At 39.7% G+C, this 17,580-nt stretch overlaps 2 protein-coding genes across 2 annotated transcripts; one reads left to right on the forward strand and one right to left on the reverse strand.

Moving 5' to 3' along the window:
• Positions 1-5,566: 5,566 nt before the first annotated feature.
• GCK72_014941 (uncharacterized protein) lies at positions 5,567-11,106 on the forward strand (the record flags this gene model as incomplete). The annotated part of the gene is made up of 12 exons (XM_003108478.2): positions 5,567-5,674; positions 6,974-7,046; positions 7,319-7,575; positions 7,620-7,870; positions 7,917-8,230; positions 8,282-8,360; positions 8,413-8,908; positions 8,956-9,541; positions 9,615-9,783; positions 9,876-10,107; positions 10,766-10,848; positions 10,911-11,106. The coding sequence occupies 12 exons, from the start codon at positions 5,567-5,569 to the stop codon at positions 11,104-11,106; spliced, it is 2,844 nt and encodes a 947-aa protein (XP_003108526.2).
• Positions 11,107-11,266: 160 nt separating this feature from the next.
• Positions 11,267-17,385, reverse strand: GCK72_014942 (uncharacterized protein; the record flags this gene model as incomplete). Its single annotated transcript, XM_053730548.1, has 21 exons — positions 11,267-11,280; positions 11,328-11,489; positions 11,533-12,000; positions 12,051-12,116; positions 12,165-12,336; positions 12,382-12,498; positions 12,545-13,656; positions 13,706-13,844; positions 13,897-14,077; positions 14,126-14,552; positions 14,606-15,227; positions 15,272-15,616; positions 15,663-15,801; positions 15,854-15,986; positions 16,063-16,224; positions 16,276-16,352; positions 16,413-16,557; positions 16,749-16,882; positions 17,073-17,125; positions 17,175-17,293; positions 17,340-17,385. The coding sequence occupies 21 exons, from the start codon at positions 17,383-17,385 to the stop codon at positions 11,267-11,269; spliced, it is 4,833 nt and encodes a 1,610-aa protein (XP_053585320.1).
• Positions 17,386-17,580: the final 195 nt, after the last annotated feature.

Below are 17,580 nucleotides of genomic sequence, written 5' to 3' on the forward strand. Positions count from 1 at the left end.
CGACTTGCAATCCATCCGTTATCATCTTTCCGTGACGTCAGTGATACGAATCTTTGGTTTTCTCATCATCTTCTTCTTTTTTATTCTCCACGAACACAACCAATTGATCTAAGAAACAATCAACCAATTTGGGAAGCGGAAACTGTAAATCATATGATCTCTTGTCTCTTTACCCAGAAAAAAGAAAAAGAACTGATTCGATTATCCGAACAAAAAGTTTATGACACCCGTTTTTGGAAGAAGGTAATTAGTTCACATGAGTGGTCTTGTGAGGTGTTCTGGAATTTCAGAGAGAGTGGACTTGGGTATAGGTTTAGGTACTGTAGCTGGGAGTACTCGGGCGAGATCAAACTAGAAACTTCAAGAGGATCGGTAACGGTTTGTATAATTAGATTGGTTTCACTACTTGCAACAGTTTTGGAGAATAGTCAACAATTGTTTAGTTTGTTTTTAAAAGTTTCTTTCAAAACTTCAATATTCTTCTGGAATGTCACAACTTCCTCAAAAGCCCAGACTATTACAACCTCTTTCATAATTTACGATGGCAACTGGAAACTGTAGTTTAGTCTGTGTACACCTCTTTCGTTGATCTATCGATACTTCCTTATGGACCTCCCTCAATCAAAACATTTGTTTGTCTTATCAAAAATCACAACGAGTTTTTTTTGCTGAAAAGTTCAATGAAGTTTTGGCTGGGTTACGATCCCAGAAGTCTTTCGAGAGTTTCAGTACAGTCTCAATTCGAAAGTTTGTTAGTTTGATCATGTGTTTTGGGAGTTGGCGGTCTCTGGAAACGGAAAGTATGCCCAATATATTACCTAGTCTTGCTCATAATTCTGGCCATAAATACGTTCAACCACCACTTTACGCAACTCAAGGAAACCTTGTGAAGCTTCATCTACAGTATAAAACCTATCGTCCGAACGCAATTAATTCAGAATCCTAATCTCAGATCTCATCACTTCCCCTCTGCTCATTAGCGCCAACAATCTTTGCCAAAGCCTAACGACTTCCGCTATAATAGGATCCATCCCTTCAATTTCCTCTAGATTGCCCTGGTTTACTTTTTGATCTTTCTCCTCCATCCTACTCATCTTCCTTTCTTGCCATTTATTACCCCACCCTCTTCACATTTGCATTTTCATCGCCTTCTCCTTTCCGACGTGTTCAATACACAATTGCCACCTCCCCACCCACGCATTCCGAGAAAAAACTCTTGAAAACCCTCTTTTCGGGGGAAGTGAAATCGTAATGGCAAACCGTACGGGACAAAAGTTTCATAACTTATTATAAGTATTTATGTCTGAAAAAAAACCGATTGAGGGGAGACGGTCAATCAAAACCTTCAACCCAATATAGACAACAAACATATTCGGGTTGTGTGGTAAGATGGGAATTCCAGTGTTGACCAAAAAAGAAAACGGAAGATGGTCATAGACACCAGGTGGTCGAACAAAGACACTTTGGATGCAGATATTATGACCTGTCAAAGAGAAGAAAGGGGCTGCAAAACGAGTGGTCTGGGATTAGAATAGGGATGTGTGAAAGATTAATGTGATTTGGAAAAGAACAACGGATAGGTTTGATAGACAATTTTAGTTGGAACAAGGATTTGGGTGAAGGATACACAAAAGGTTATTGTCTTTTTGACCAGGACTCACCCAGTGGGATTCGCTTATAAAGAGAAAGATTGTTGGAGAAAAAGTAGAATGCTTGGTACCGATTTTGAAATAGATATGGCTGTTCATCTTCATGAAAATTCGGCTCACCTACATGATAATTCATCTAACAAATCATTGTCCTCATTTCGAAAGTATCTTTCTCATTCATTTCGAAATCCAACCCATTACAATTCTACTATCAAATGAAATCAACAGATCATGTCCATCCCCTTCTTCTCTTTCCATCTCATACTAAGTTTTTTTCGATATCCCTCATCGTTCGATCAACTTCTTTTTCTCTCACCATTTCCGACTAAAGAAATGGAGAAAAAGATTTCTATATGACGACCTAAACACATATATACTCAAGGCTAATCATGATCTCTCTACGTCCATAAAATGGCAAATCTTGTGGGTCTGAGAAGTGACTTCTGTCTAGAAGGTTTAGCTAGAATGTGGTAATGACCATTACTTGTAGCCTCATAGTCATAAGACGTCAGAATTGTTTAGATGACGTTCTTCTTCTGATTCAGGGGATGAAATAGTTACTTGGGCCAGTCTGCCCTTTCATCATCATCACCTTATCACATTTGTAGTGAACGGAATTTTTGTTGATTTTGATCTAACTAGAAGTGTGTATATACCTACGTAGACAAGTTATCGGTAAACAATATCATGAAAAACATTTCTGGAAACCTGAAATCTGGATTCATATAGTTGCCGATTTCTCGAAGAATGCAAAAACGCCTTGACCTAATTTGTTGTTGTCTTTCGCTTTGGCTGAAAATGTTTTTTAGTATTTGAGAGATTAAAGTTTACGTCATCAATTAAAGACGTAGTTAAAAAGAAACAAAAAACAACATATTTTCTTACTAGGGAAGGCCCTCGACTCGGTCTGGAGTTATGGGACGTGACCTATATCATTGGAAAGCTGAAATCACGCTGATTCCAAATATGTATTCAGTTTTTGCCCTCGAGGCCTGGTATTCGAGAAAAACGAGGTCAAAGTTTGGACCCTCTGACAAGTCATTACCTTTCCGACGTGTGGAAAATATCGGCAGCGTGGTGTAGGTGGTAGTGAGGGGGCATGGCATGGGGAGGGTTTGGGTTCGGTTCCCGTTCACGCCAAATTTTTTTTGCATTTTTTTCAATCAGCTTTTATGATTCTCTAACCAGGTCTGCCACACTTTTTCAAGATTTGGATTATGATTTATTGATTTTCATGTAAATGTAAACAATTTGAAACAAAAATCCGAGAAAATTTATCCGAGTACTTCATCACTTTTGGACCATCAAGTGATGGACAAATTTTTGAAAAATTATTTTTCTCAAAATTAGTTATTTTTACATGAAAATCAATAAAACATAGTCCAAATCTTGAAAAAGTGTGGCAGACCTGGTTAGAGAATCATAAAAGCTGATTGAAAAAAATGCAAAAAAAATTTGGCGTGAACGGGAACCGAACCCAAACCCTCCCCATGCCATGCCCCCTCACTACCACCTACACCACGCTGCCGATATTTTTCACACGTCGGAAAGGTAATGACTTGTCAGAGGGTCCAAACTTTGACCTCGTTTTTCTCGAATACCAGGCCTCGAGGGCAAAAACTGAATATATATTTGGAATCAGCGTTTTCTCAGCTTTCCAATGATATTGGTCACGTCCCATAACTCCAGACCGAGTCGAGGGCCTTCCCTAGTTAGTTTTCTGCAAGTTGGTACTGTTTACAATTGGTTTTGGACAGGATAAAAAACAAAATACTGTTAATTAACATGATCAACGTATTTACTTTTTGCAATCAGTTTTTAGTTTGAATCACAAAATTAGCTCTAACCTTCTGTCTTCTTTAACGAATTCACACTTTAACTGACAGAAATCACACTTCTTTTATAGCCCAGAGGTTCAACTTTTTTTAAAAAGGAAAATGCCTTCCTTTTTCAGCCAAACTTTTTTGATACTGAATGCTTCATCATCATAGTTTCATCATACCAATGACCTGTCAAGCTTTCTGACGTGATAGATCACGAACCAAGGTGTTAAATAAAATATGGAGAACGTGATTTCTATTGTTACAGTTTTGTTGCATTATTGGAGAATGAGTAACTGATTTGAGCCGTCAGACATATGCAGTTCAAAGCTTAACTAGGTAGGTGGGATATCTCTTTATCACGTAGGTAAGCTGGTTATCACCGGCTGAAACATCAGGATTCTATTCAAGAGGGAAGCCTCGAGAAATCTTTTGATCCCTTTTTTCCTGAGCAACACTCGAGACTGAATCAAGACGATGGCAGATTACGAGGTAACCGCGATCAATCTAGAGCCACATCCCTTCGTCCAGATCAAAAAGCGACGTCTTCATCCGTATCCATCGTTTCCGGTTTCTCTCAATCAACAGTGGAAACCCATTTGCGAACACACACACACCTGTCTCCCCACGGTCCATATATATTCAAATACAGCCCCTTCTCCGCCATTTCTAGCCTATATAGTCAGTCTTCCATCGGTCAGTTTTCTCCCGTATTTTCTTCATTGTTATACGAAAAATGAGAATATACGAGACCGTTTGTTACGTCATCCATCTCCCCACCTTTATATAAGCCCCGCCTTCTATTTTTCTTTTTTGAATTCGTGTCCGATTTCTCTTCTTCTTTTTCTGCATCTTCTAGGGGGGCGGCGTCTCCTCTGCAGCATACTTCTCATGTGTCTTTTCTCTTCCACCTCCGTTCGCCGAATTATGGATTTTATCTAGAGAGAGGGAACCCCCTTTTTCTCGGACTTGATCTCTGGTTATTCCTTTTTTGTTTTTCCTCCATTTCTATCATTTCAATTTTACCTTAATGCTAATGGTTTCATGGTCAAGGAGTGTGGACTTTGAACGGTTCGGTTCGGGTCACCTGATGACCCGAAATTTGACCAACTTGACTTATTTTTCGGACGGTTTTTTTTGGAAAGTCTATTAAGTGGTAGTCATTAGACATGTTTGCATAAACAAATAAGGGTCACGTCATTCATAATCTGGAAATTGAGGTAGAAAAGGGCGTCTGGGAAACCGAAAATGTTTCTTTAAGGAATATGTTGTCAGTAGAGATACTAAAGGCACAAAGCAACATAAGCTCACACAGTTTTGAGAAATTTCGAAAATCTTTTTGCCAAGAGATATCAAACATATCTCGAAGATGCAAGTCTTAATTCCTACTGTATCCATCTCGTTTCAGTAATTTCTTGTTTTTTAATGAACTCCAGAACACCCGCATCATTCCCAACCCGATCCAGTCAAGACCTAGTCTGACCCAGAATCCACGTCATCACCGCTCCTCCTCCCCGTCCGCCTATTTTTCACATCATTACACAGATAAAGCGTTCTCTGGCCTTGGCGCATACATGCTTATATTCTTCATTGCCTTGCGGAAAGGAGAAAGAACACCCAGAACCTGTCGTCCATTCAACCTCGTTTGATATGTGTTAACTAGCTCATGCTTCATTTCGAATGCTTATTAGGTGGGAGTTGTTTCTTTTGGAAAGTTCTTTTGTGGTAGAGGATGGTTCATAGTTTCAGTTAAACTTGATAGCGTTCATAGTTTCATTCGTAAAGAATTTCACAGAATCTAGAACTTTTCTACCAAAACTTTTCAGTTTGGATCCGTTTCCCTTTCTGACACTATTTTCACTTTTCCGTAACTAATTATCAAGCTTGAATCATTTCTTTATTCGGACTAATATCCTCTAAACTTTCCACTTCCTTTTCGATCCGTTTCCTCAACTGGTTCCATCATTACTTTTTCCCAATTAATTAGAAACAAAAGATCATCTCTTTTCCAGAAACGTCTTCTTCCTTCTTTTATTCTCCACTCTTCCTTCACAACGACGTCCTCAAGCCTCCTTCTTTCCAATTGACGCCTTCAGAATGACTGGCGCATCGGCTCTAGAACCACCGGCCTTCGTACGTCTTCTGAATCGATTCTTCCGGAAATGCGGTCTATTTGTTGCCGACAACGACAAGACCGTGCTTATTGTAAGTGTCTCTTCTTCCGGAATTTTTGTTGCATGTTGATTTATTCATAATAAGAATAATACCAAGGACAACACCCCCCACTCTCTTTCCCTCTCTCGGGCTTTCTCACTTTCGTTGAGAAGGGCATTAAATGGTTTTTTTCTCTCTGTATGATGACAAACCTCCCTCTGTATCTACATATTTTTCTCGTCCCGCTAACGACATTGACAGCTTCTTCTTCTTCTTTTACCGCAAAAATGAATGAAAAGATGAGGAAAAATGATTGAGGATGATGGGATGGAATATAAATAAACAAATGGGAGGCTTCCGTTAGATTTAAGTGTGATCGAACTAGAGAGAACCTGAGTTTTTGCTGGTGTGGAAAAAGATCCGAGCTTTTTGCTAGACTATTCTACAGTTTGATGTCGTCAAGACTACAAAATATGAATCTGATTGTTGATAAACATATCCACTAAAACCGGTTTCTTCCTACTTCGAGACCACATTAAACCTTTAAGAAACTAGTTCCTAAGATGCTGAGCAAAATCTGAGCAATCTTCCCATACATTTTCAATCTTCTAGATATCCGATCTCATTAAAACTCAAATACACAACACACCAATCTCCATTCACAAACAAAATCTACATGTCTCTTTTCTGCAATTTTCGAAAAATAACCCGTTCATGACAAATCTTAAATCTACATACAATTGGGCGCCCAAAAAATGATAAACGATACTTTTTGGGTGAATTGCGTATTCAGAATCGGATAGTCGAGATAACATGAAGAGGGACACGTAGACACTGTGACGTATTCGAGGGGGGATTTTTATGATTGTATAGAAGTTTCTAAGCGTGTCTCTTTTCTGCAAAATAGAGTGTTGGGAATGGTCAGATAGTAAATGAGAGAGGAAGTAGAATACACTTAATTAGGGGTGTTTAGATCCTAGACCAAGGTTTGAAACCCGGTTGGATTGGGAATCAATTTGGGATCGAGTGGACTACATTTCTAGTCTACAAAGTCGTATGATACTGTAGTTTTATAGTGTCATCAATCTCTTTTCACAAATATCTTGACTTACTCTTATCAAACGTAGTATCAGAACAGTAACAAGTCAATTAACTAAACCAAGTGACTGATCAAAGTTTCGAAGATCATTCGATGATTGATAGATTGGTTCATATCACTTTCTCTTTTTCTTTTTTTCATCTGTTCATTGTCAAGTAATGATACTTCTCTGATATTTTGTCTTGTTGGTCGGTATTGGACGGTCACCGGACACTACTCTCATTGACAATAGGATAAAAACTTCTTTGCAGGTGACCTTACTTCTCACCGCATTCTGTTCATCAAAAATACTCTTCACGAAACAGGAGGACGACATCAAGACAGGTATTTTGTTGCATTTTCTCTCTTCTCTTCATTCGACATTATGTCTTTTCTCTAGCTGAAGTTGAGGGGACTGGGAGGTGATATGACAAATAATGCCAGTGGTAGATGATGTGACTATAGGTCATAGGGTCATGTTGTCTAGCTTATGACGTATGGGATGAGTCAGGGGGAAGGGAGATAAACTGGAATATTTTATCAGTAACGACTGTTAGCTTAATGATGAGAGGGAATTACTTCACATCTACAGCTGATATCATATACATTTCTTTCAGGATACACACCTAATGGAGCTCGTTCCCTTGATGAAATCGAAGTGTTCTCTGACTTCTTCGCCTCCACTGGTGACCCTATTGCAGTTTTTCTCTTCGCTACAGCTAAAGATAACTCCTCGATGGCAGAGTATAATGCGATGAAGGAAGTCGTCGAAATTTTGGATTTTGTTGGAGAAAACTTGACTCATAAAGGAGAATCCTTCTATACAATGTGCACAGATTTCTGTCAGATTAATGAGCCTGTTAGACAGTATTATGTGAGTAATTTCATCTAGGAACTCTTGTACAAGTCAATATTCAGAATGGTCTTGCAATGCGTCAACAAAACCTGTCCGACGTGGGATCCAGATTCCAGTTGACTTTCCCAATGATGCAAGTTCTTGGAAAGGAATTGGATCTGAGTCCTAACTTCTTCGGAGTCAGAACAGATGAAGATGGACAAGTTGAATACGTTAAAATTATCATGCTGCAAATCAGAGCAAATATTCCAAAGGACTGGAAAAAGGAGGATGCAGCGGAGTATGAGAGAATGATTTCACAGTATTTCCATTTGTAAGTACGCCAAATGATCTGGAATTGTTCATTTTCTCGTTTCCAGCAAGTACAACTCAACCTACGTCACTCCTCTTGCTATGAGTTTGACCTACACTGGAGATGAAGTGGTCCGTACCGGTCTCACCATCTTCCCATACATTGGAGTTGGATTTGCTATCATGACAACATTCTCAGTTATCACTATCTACTGGAGCAGCTCTCGTTTGGATCAGTGGACAGTCCATAAAATTTCTGAAGCGATTCTCGCTTGTGTCTGTCCACTTCTTGCCACGTCATCCGCTCTGGGAACTCTCTTCTGGTTTGGATTCAGATTCGGAACGATTCTTTGTGTCACACCATTTTTGATTTTAGCTATCGGTAAGATTTTTTGAACAGGAATTCAACATAAACTATTGTTTGAATTTGTAGGTGTCGATGATGCTTATCTTCAAATCCATGCCTGTATGAGGTTGACTGCTGAAGATAGTTCAATGACCAAAAGAGAGAAGTAACAGAGTTTTTAGAATTTTCAAATCTCAAGATATGTTTGAATTCTTCAGAATCGCACGAATGCTTGTCGAAGTTGGTCCCTCAATCGCTATCACCTCCATGACAAATCTTTTTGCTTTCCTTGTCGGAATCTACACTCCGACTCCAGAAATCTCACTTTTCTGTGCTGGAAATGCAGTTGCAATCCTCTTTGATTTCATCTACCAAATCACAATGTACACGGCGATTCTCTCAATTTGTGAAAACTTGGAAATGAGGAAGAATGCCACGAAACGAAAAGATTCTGATTTGAGCTTTAAGAATGAGCAATTCACGGTTATGTTGGACAGTTACTGTGACTGGGTTGCCAATGCGTACACTCACTTGTTGGTTCTCTTCTGCTTCATCGTCTACATTTATGTCTCAGTTCGTGGCGCATTGAACATCAATATTATTTTATCACCGGATAAGTTGGTCATCGGAGATTCACCTCTTCTTCAAGTCAACTATTTGCGTGATACTTTTGTGCTTCCAAACTACACTACAGTCAACATTTTTGTGCAAAATGTAAGTCCTGAAATAGCGGTTTCACTCGCAAGCCTATATAATTTCAGCCCGGAAATCTAACTATCCAGTCGAATCTAGATTATATGAACTCTCTTATGGAAAGTTTCGAGTCATATCCAGAGTGCCTTGGAAAGAAATTCAGTCACTACTTCGTAAGAGATTATGAATCATTCCGTGAATCCTCACTGGAAGAAATGGAAATGTTGGAAGATGAAGAAGGAGAATCTTTGAAGAACAAGACAGCAGCAGAACCATTCTCAAAAGAAGCCATGTCGGATTTCCTCGCTTGGCCAGAATTCCAGCATTGGAATGGGTTCGTGAAGTTTGATGAGAATCAAAAGCTCTCCAGATTCTGGGCTACCGTATCCTACCACGGAGAAGGACTTGGAGACTTTCAAGTTCGAAGAAAGATGCTGAATAGATGGAGGGCTACAGCTGATCAATTCGCACCTCTCAATGTTTCCATCTTCGACGACTACGCTCCATTTGTGGACACACTGGAAACAATTCTACCTGCAACAATCTCAACATCTGTTTGCACTCTTTTATGCATGATGGTCGTCTGTTTCTTGTTCATGTACAACGTTTTCACCGTTTTCGTAGCGACCTTGGCCATCACATCTATTTGCATAGGTAAGTATGATAGAAAACACAATTTCTCAAAAAAAGAAAATCAAAAACGAAACTGAAACAATTTTCATGTCAGGTGTGTTCGGATTTCTTTCAATGTGGGGAATCGATTTGGATCCTATTTCGATGGCATGTCTGATTATGAGTATTGGATTCTCTGTCGATTTCCCAGCACACATCACATTCCATTACTTCAGAGAGGGACTTCATGACCCACAATCGACACCGGCGAAGAGAGTGGCAAGGTAGGAGAAAACACTTGAGAAAGGGGATTCGTGTTCTGCAAGAAATGCCTCATTTTCGCAAGTGATTAATAAAAGTACGTCTATAATTCCAGATCCCTCGCTGCTATCGGTTTCCCACTCCTTCAATGTGGAATCTCGACAATTCTCTTTGTCCTCTGCCTACTTTTCGTCCCAACATATATGGGTGAAGTGTTCGTGAAAACAATGATTCTTGTTGTGACACTGGGTCTTATCCATGGACTTTTCATAGTTCCAGCATTCCTGTGTGCTTTCACAGCTATCCATGAAACTTGTTTTTCATCGACGAAAGTGAAGAACTCTCAGGTGAGTTCAGGTCTGATCTATGAATCAAAATTATTGATCAGTCTGATCTGAAAACCAAATAGATCATGTGAACCATTCAGTCGTTCTCCTCACTTGCCAAACTCTTTTCCTGGAGGATTTCCCCATCAACAAGTGACAACAAAATCTCAGCATAGACAACATCAACAACAACACCGTTTCCTTTCCTATTCCAACGGGTTCCAACTTCCCTAATCCAATTGTTTTTCTGTTTCCCCCACCTCTTCCTTCCAACCATTTTTTTCACGATCTCTTTCTATTTTGCATTGTTCTGTTTTATTTGTGTATGTTTTCCAGAAGTTCTGTTTCGATTTCATAAATACGAGTCTCTCTTCTTTCTCTCTTTAATACACAATAAATATCATAAAATCATGTGAATAACACACACATCAAACCTCGAAATGTGATCTTTCGGGAAGGAGGAGTTGTGTCATCCAAAAGTTTATAAAATTGTTTTAACCGGCAAAAGATTATGTAAATGAGGTGAGAGAGTGGGCACATATAAAATGATAATCTGGTCAGAGAGGATGACATTAAATCAAAAACATACCAGTTTGTGCTGTCAACTCTCAATCGTTCTTCTCAACTTTCCCAACTTTTTTCAACTCTCAATTTTACTTGAATTCCAATTATCATGAAGGTATCCGAGTTCAATCAAGGTACTTCTTACAACGGAATCCTACCAACAAGACCAGATATGAGCGAGGATAAAGTGCTTATCAGGTAAGAATCCGGACGCTCAGTTGTTGATTCGCTTTTCCTATTCTTATCTTCTCAATTTTCAGAAAACTCAAAATGTACTCAATCCTGTTCTTCATCCTCTTCATTCTCTTCCTCATCACTACTATAATTGTCTCGGTTATCCTTGGAATTAATATTAAAAATGAACAAGATCTCGAGGATCAACTGGAAACTTGCATCAAAATGCGTGATTCGTTCTTCTTCAAATCCAAAGATCCCTCTCAAATCATTGATACTTAAACTACTTTTTTCTTTTTCAGCTTAAATTGCCTGCTTCCATACCGTAGATACCTATTGCTATTACGTGTTTTCGCATTTTTTTTGTTAAATTTTTATTTCAATATTTATAAAGCAATTCAAAAATAAAGTTAGATATTTATATAGACTGGCATCGAACACTTTATGTAGAGATATCTGAAAAAGACAATTATGACGATGAAATGACATTTTTAGGGACTCACATTGTTCACAGAAGTCACCATAATATCCATTCGGACAATCACAAACACCGTAAGCGGATACTCCTCCATTCTGGCATCTTCTCATTTGACAGAGATTTCCCCAGTGTTTGGCATCACATTGACAGAATCCGTACGCGTCTACTCCGGCACCGTTTTGACAATCTGAATATAGAAAGTTTCAACTGGGCATGTCAGCCAGACTTACCAGATTTGTTGGCATTCTTGTTGAAGAAGAAAGTTCTTTGGAAGTTATTATTGTTGGAATCGATTCCCCGAACCACGAATTTCATGTAAGTACTGGTCCAAGTAAGCAGTGGAGTCACGAATTGACTAGCACAACCGACTGGATCTCTTACGAGAACTGTTGTGTTTTTGAAGTTGGATGTTGTTGACCATGGAGTTGCTGGATCAGTGTCTGCTGATTCGATGACAGTGATAAATGAACCGAAATTATTAGAATCCGAATTGTAGCTATCCAAAATACGGAAAGTGATGTAAGAGGCAGCAGTTGCTCCTGCTCCAACTCTTGGTGTTCCACTACCATAGTCATCTCCTTGATCGTTTGTAAACTTGGGAACAACTTGAAGTGGAGAGTTGACTCTAACTTGGAGGAAGCAGCTGCCAGTACTCTTTACTTTAACATTCCAGAATCCACCAGAGTGGCCTACAGTGTCTGGAAGCGTTGAATAGTTGTAAACAAACTTTCTGAAAATGTTGACTCACTGATAGTTCTAATCAAAGTGTTGACATCAGTGAAAGAGCTTGAGTTAGTCAAATCAACCGATTTTGCTGAAATTTGGATATTTTCGACGTCGCTATTATCCTATTTTTTCTTACAATTCTCATCAGTTACAGTTACGGAAACTCCGGTTCCTGTGGCTGCAAGAACCAAAGTTGTGGCCAAATTACCGACTGGGAACTGATAATTGACTCCAGCAGAGCAATCCTTTGCACCATCATCAAGAATCAATTGATTCTCGTTAACAGTTGGAGTGAGAGCGCCGAGAATCTGAAACGTTTTATTTGGTCGAGTTAGAAGAGTTGAAATAGTTACCTGAGCAGTGAAAAGACCGTTGACTGGAAGGACTCTTCCGTTGGATTGTCTGGCAATAGCATAGTAGTAGTGGATGTTAGCTGGAGTGAGATCAGTTCCCATCCAAATAATATTGGCCTGAAAGTTAGCGGGTGTTATAAATCGAGAAAAATAAGTTATCTACCTGAACTCCGAAACGTTGTCTAACAGCGGAAGTGAAAGTTGCTGTTGGATTTGCAGTAAAGACGTACATTATTCCTGGCAAATCGAGAAGAGTTGAGTAAGCGGTGTTGATAGCTTCGAGTCCCTTGACGGTAGGCGGAGAGTTTGTTCCGAAAGTAATTCCATTCTGGAAAGCTGCCAAGAAGACATCCTTTTGAGTGGAAGAGGCAATAACACGGATATTGTTGTCATCGAACGTCACAAGAGTGTATTGTTTCGGAAGATTGATGTCATCTGTTGTATCAACAAAAGCTTGAATATTCTTTTGAAGAATTGATGTGGGGACAACCATGTTCTTAGTATTGACTTCCACGACGAACACCACTTGTTGGAAGTTGTATTCTCTTGGATCATGAGTTTCGACGAAATTCCAATCGTTACACTTTGTATACTGACATAATTCTCCATCATGTTTAGCATCGCATTGACATTTGAAATCGGCTACTGTTCCTCCATTCTGACACGTTGGTAGTTCACAATGAAGACTAGTGTATCCGTTGACACATTGACAGGATCCGCCCAACATGATTCCTCCATTGATGCATCCCACGAGATCACTGCAGAACGCTCGCTGAGTTCTCATGATAGTCACTTCGTGTGTGGTGATAGTTGTCTCCATTGTAAAAGTGTCTCCAGCTCTATCGCAAGTGATTGAATCTTCCATAATGTATTCATATTTACATCCGGAGGTACGTTGATTGTAATGAGAATAGAACGTTGCCTTACTTTGATCATCATACGTGGAAGTTGATATATACGGATCAGACTGAAGAGTTGAAGAGAGATGAAGTACTGGTTGTTGATGGGTTGCGTAGGTGAGATCTTTTGAGAAACGATCGAAAGATGGATCCGGAGAGAATCCGAGGTATGCTGAGAATTGACTTCTCTCGGTGATTCTAACAAAACATTGACCATTAGAGGTTCCGTTCAATTGGAGAATATAATGAAGAGTTGATCCGGTTGCGATTTTGATTTGGAAGCTAGCGAAGAATGGAACCGAATGGGAATCTGGGACAAGAGCTTGCGCAGCTCCACCGACTTCGGTAACTGCGACGGCGAAGCTCTGGACGGTGGCTGAAAATTGAATAAGGTAAAATAACGATAATGAAATTGTTCTGCGTACGCGAGTAGACGACCGCATAAGCATCGTTACTGGCACTGGATATGTAGAAGTCTCGCGATGTGAACTGAGAGCAATCCGGAACGGTGTAGAAAGAGACAACTTCAGTGTGATGATGGGTGCTTCCGTAAGAGGCGATGAACTGAAATTTCGGTTAATTTATAATACATATGGTTAACTCAAGAAAAAGTTACATTGAACACTGGATCACCGCTTGTAGTGAACGGTTGACAGAAATTTATAAAGTTTCCACCAGTGACCCTAGCAAGATCTTCATATTCCTCGAAGAGTGTGTTAGTTGGGCAGAGATCTAATGATCCATATGGAGCAATAATAATAATCGAAATCTCAATTTGACGTTCGATAGCGGTTTGACTGAAAATGACACACTATCATTCCCTGAAAATGTCTTCAATGACTTACACAATATCAGAGAAATTCGTTGCGCTGGCAGTGATAACAGGAGCGGAATCAGTGAAGAAAAAGATGGATGACTTGTCGTAATCCATCGATTTCATTGTAGATTCCAAAGCAAACAGTCCTGGTTGAAGGCCACTCGGAGAGTAAGAATATCCTATTCCAACGTCAGTTGTGGCATTCAAGAAAGCGGATGCTGAGCTGAATTTGGAGGAAGTAATATCTGGAACACTTTGTCCATTTATCGTTCGTGCTTTGAAAGTTGTCAAAACAAAGTCTTCGAAATCATCGGATTGTCCTTTATTGAGCATTGCTGTAAGTCCGTCATTAAGTCTGACAAGAGCTTGGTTAGCGGAGAGAGAATTTTGAACGACGAGAGCAAATGAACGCTGGTAGGATTCGAATGTGTCTGGAGATGTAGAGGGGCAAGACACTGAAATTATAAAAAATTAGTTTTCCGAGGTGTCCATTCCACAATGAACTCACTAATCTCGCAGAAGGATCCAGTGATTCCAAATGGACACACACAATTTCCATGACCACCTCCGTTCGGGAATTTGTCTTGAGATCCTCCATTCTGACATTGTGGAACTTCACAATGAGCTCCTTGCCAGTTCGCTGCACAGTTACAACTTTGGACTCCATTACGCGTTCCGTTGTTGATACAAGCCCAGAGTGGAGCAGAATGAGGATCTGGAGTGAAACAGTATCCTGGCACGACACGGTACTTGGTTATATTGGCTGCTACTGCAACAACATTATGGACAAATGGTCCCGGAGGACAAGAAGAGACAGCTGTAAGTTGGTACTGGAATACACAAGATGTTGATTTAGCAGCGAAAGCAGATGCGGGAAGGATGGTGGAAGAGTTGTAAGAGTCAAGTCGGGTAACAGTTACTCCTGAGGTAGAGGAAAACGAGGAATAGACTGCTGGACGTTGTCTGAATCCATTAAATGTATGTGCATAGTTATTGTCTACAGTGTCATCATCAGAATACGAAATAAGAATATCATCAGGAGATGTGAACCAGACACGAGTATTATGCCTTGGAATGGTGTCAGCTGAGATGGTGACTAAGTCAGTTACACTTTGCTGGATTCGGTAGAGCTGAAAAATCAACATAAGTAAGCTATCAGAAGTTGGTAACTCACAGCAAATCGTTTTCCGGAAACAGACGGTGTTAACATTTTCCCGTTTTTGTCTTGAACATTTGGAATGGAATCTCCATTTTCAACAGACAACAGAAGGTAACTGTTCTGAGTAGAAGCATCAGAAAGAATTGGAATCGTCTTGGCGACATTATTGTAGTACTGGACGTAGTTGTTCTGTCCATTGATGAAATAGAAAAGAAGGAAATGGAGCACATCCATGAGTTCTGTCTTGTCAACAATCAAGAGATCTCCGTGAACTGCGGTGACGACTCGACGGAGAACATCGAAGTGATTAGCGGTTGGATCGAGTGGGGTGGCTGTCCATTGGGAAAGAACAAGTACAATCTGAAATGAACTCATTTGAATTCCCACTAGAGGCCAAGAAACTCACTTTGTTTCTCCAGGCAAGAGTTTGTTGAACCACCATGCTCTCATTGTTGTTGCTCAGACGGGTAGACGGAGTTGGATCAATCATGTTCTCAGAATCAGCGAACACGTAAACAATGGATTTCGGACGCATTGAAACTTGTCTGAACATTTTTTTAAGATATAATTGTGAACGGGATTCTCTTCAGCTCTCACGTGGACTGCGCGCTGTTGATAGCATCCAGAATTGGTTGATCATCTTTTGATGGGGCAATAGTGACACCTTGGAGATAGTTCAGCATATCATCGGATGTGGTGAAAGAGGTTGTTTCCATGAAATACACAGGTGCTGGAATTAATTATTCATATAACCCTAAACTCCGATGAGAACTCGCCAGAATATCTGAATATAGTGACAATATAACTGGCAACATTGACATTTTGGTTCTGATAGTCTTGAACCAAGACTGGAATGTTCTCGATGATAACGTTGAGATCGTAAGCCATTGAAGTTCTGGTGTTGATGACGAGAATAAGGGATTGAGAGGAGAAGTCAACAACTGACTCGATCTTGGTCGAACACGTTCCTGGAAATGAGTTCACTATACGGCTCACAGTCTTGATCTAGTTCAACTCACTAGCTTCACAATGAGCAGAGTATAGTCCTGGTGGACAGATACACCTTCCATTTTGACCGATTCCATTGTTACGGCATCTACAAGTGTATTAATTTTTGCATTTCAGTCTCAGAGTCTCAGATATTTTTTAAACTAACGAAACGATTTCACAGTTGGCTCCAGAATAGTATGGCAGACAAGAACACGTGGCATTTGGAAGGAGGATTCCTCCATGAAGACAGTGATCAACATCAGCCCTCACAACACGGAATCTTGAGCTCACGTCTGGTTGCACTTCAATTTCTGTAATTGATATTTGTTGCCATTTCTCTTCTGTACTCTCATTCTGACGCAATTCATTTCACAATTTACGACCGTGATGCGTCTTCAAAAATGAAATATTTTGTGATTTTATTGCCCCTCTTTTTGAAGAAAGTGTAGATAAGATTGGCATGATCGGTTGAAAAACGGGAGCAGAAAGTTCAATTACATACCCTTCTGTTGTAGGAAATAGATTTGTACGTCCTCTGTTGCCACGATTCGGTCAATGATGTCTTGGCGGGAAACCGAAGGATTCGAATTGAGGGATAGGTGGGCATGGAAAACAGCAGTGTCCTCTCCATGAATTCTGGAAAATGCTTCTGATGTGGAAAGACTTCCAAATCAATTGGGCGATTTTTGGTCAATATAAACGTTTTTCTCATCGTTCTTTTTTTCGAAATAATCTAATCATTTGATCTGTATCTGTACTCTCACTTTAGCCATAAATGTTTTATTTGCCAATGATTCCACACCCATATGATTCGTAAGAAACTTACACATAGTTATGAACAATGAAGTCTTTGAAGTCTGCACCAATAATCTCTGCCATCTGAATTATTAAAATAAAACTCATTAGATTAACTTTTTCAAAATCTTACTCGAGCAGAAACTTTGTCCAACTTCTCCGTGAAATCTTTCTCATCGTAAAACTCTGGATTGATATCATAACTTCTGATGAGATCTATGTTTCCTCGAATATCATATTGCACTCCGGCGGCTAGAACATTTCATCAATATCCAACAAGAAAATTTCAAATTCTTACCTAAACCAACCAGTAGCAATAGGAGGCCTAGAGCAGGCGCCGTCATTTCGGTTTTGTCTTTTCCGACCGAACTGAAGTCGAAATGGCATACTTCTCTTATCGGAAACTGCCAGTTTTTATGAGTCTTGACTCGCCCATTATTATCAATTAGAAACATCTATATTGAAATTTTTATTGGTTAATTAGGTCCAAATTGAGAAAGTACAAGTTTGTCAATTGTTTTTTGTTTGGTTTAGGTTGG

This window comes from Caenorhabditis remanei, chromosome IV (genome assembly GCF_010183535.1).
Source record: "Caenorhabditis remanei strain PX506 chromosome IV, whole genome shotgun sequence".
In the NCBI taxonomy this organism is placed as follows: Eukaryota; Metazoa; Nematoda; class Chromadorea; order Rhabditida; family Rhabditidae; genus Caenorhabditis; species Caenorhabditis remanei.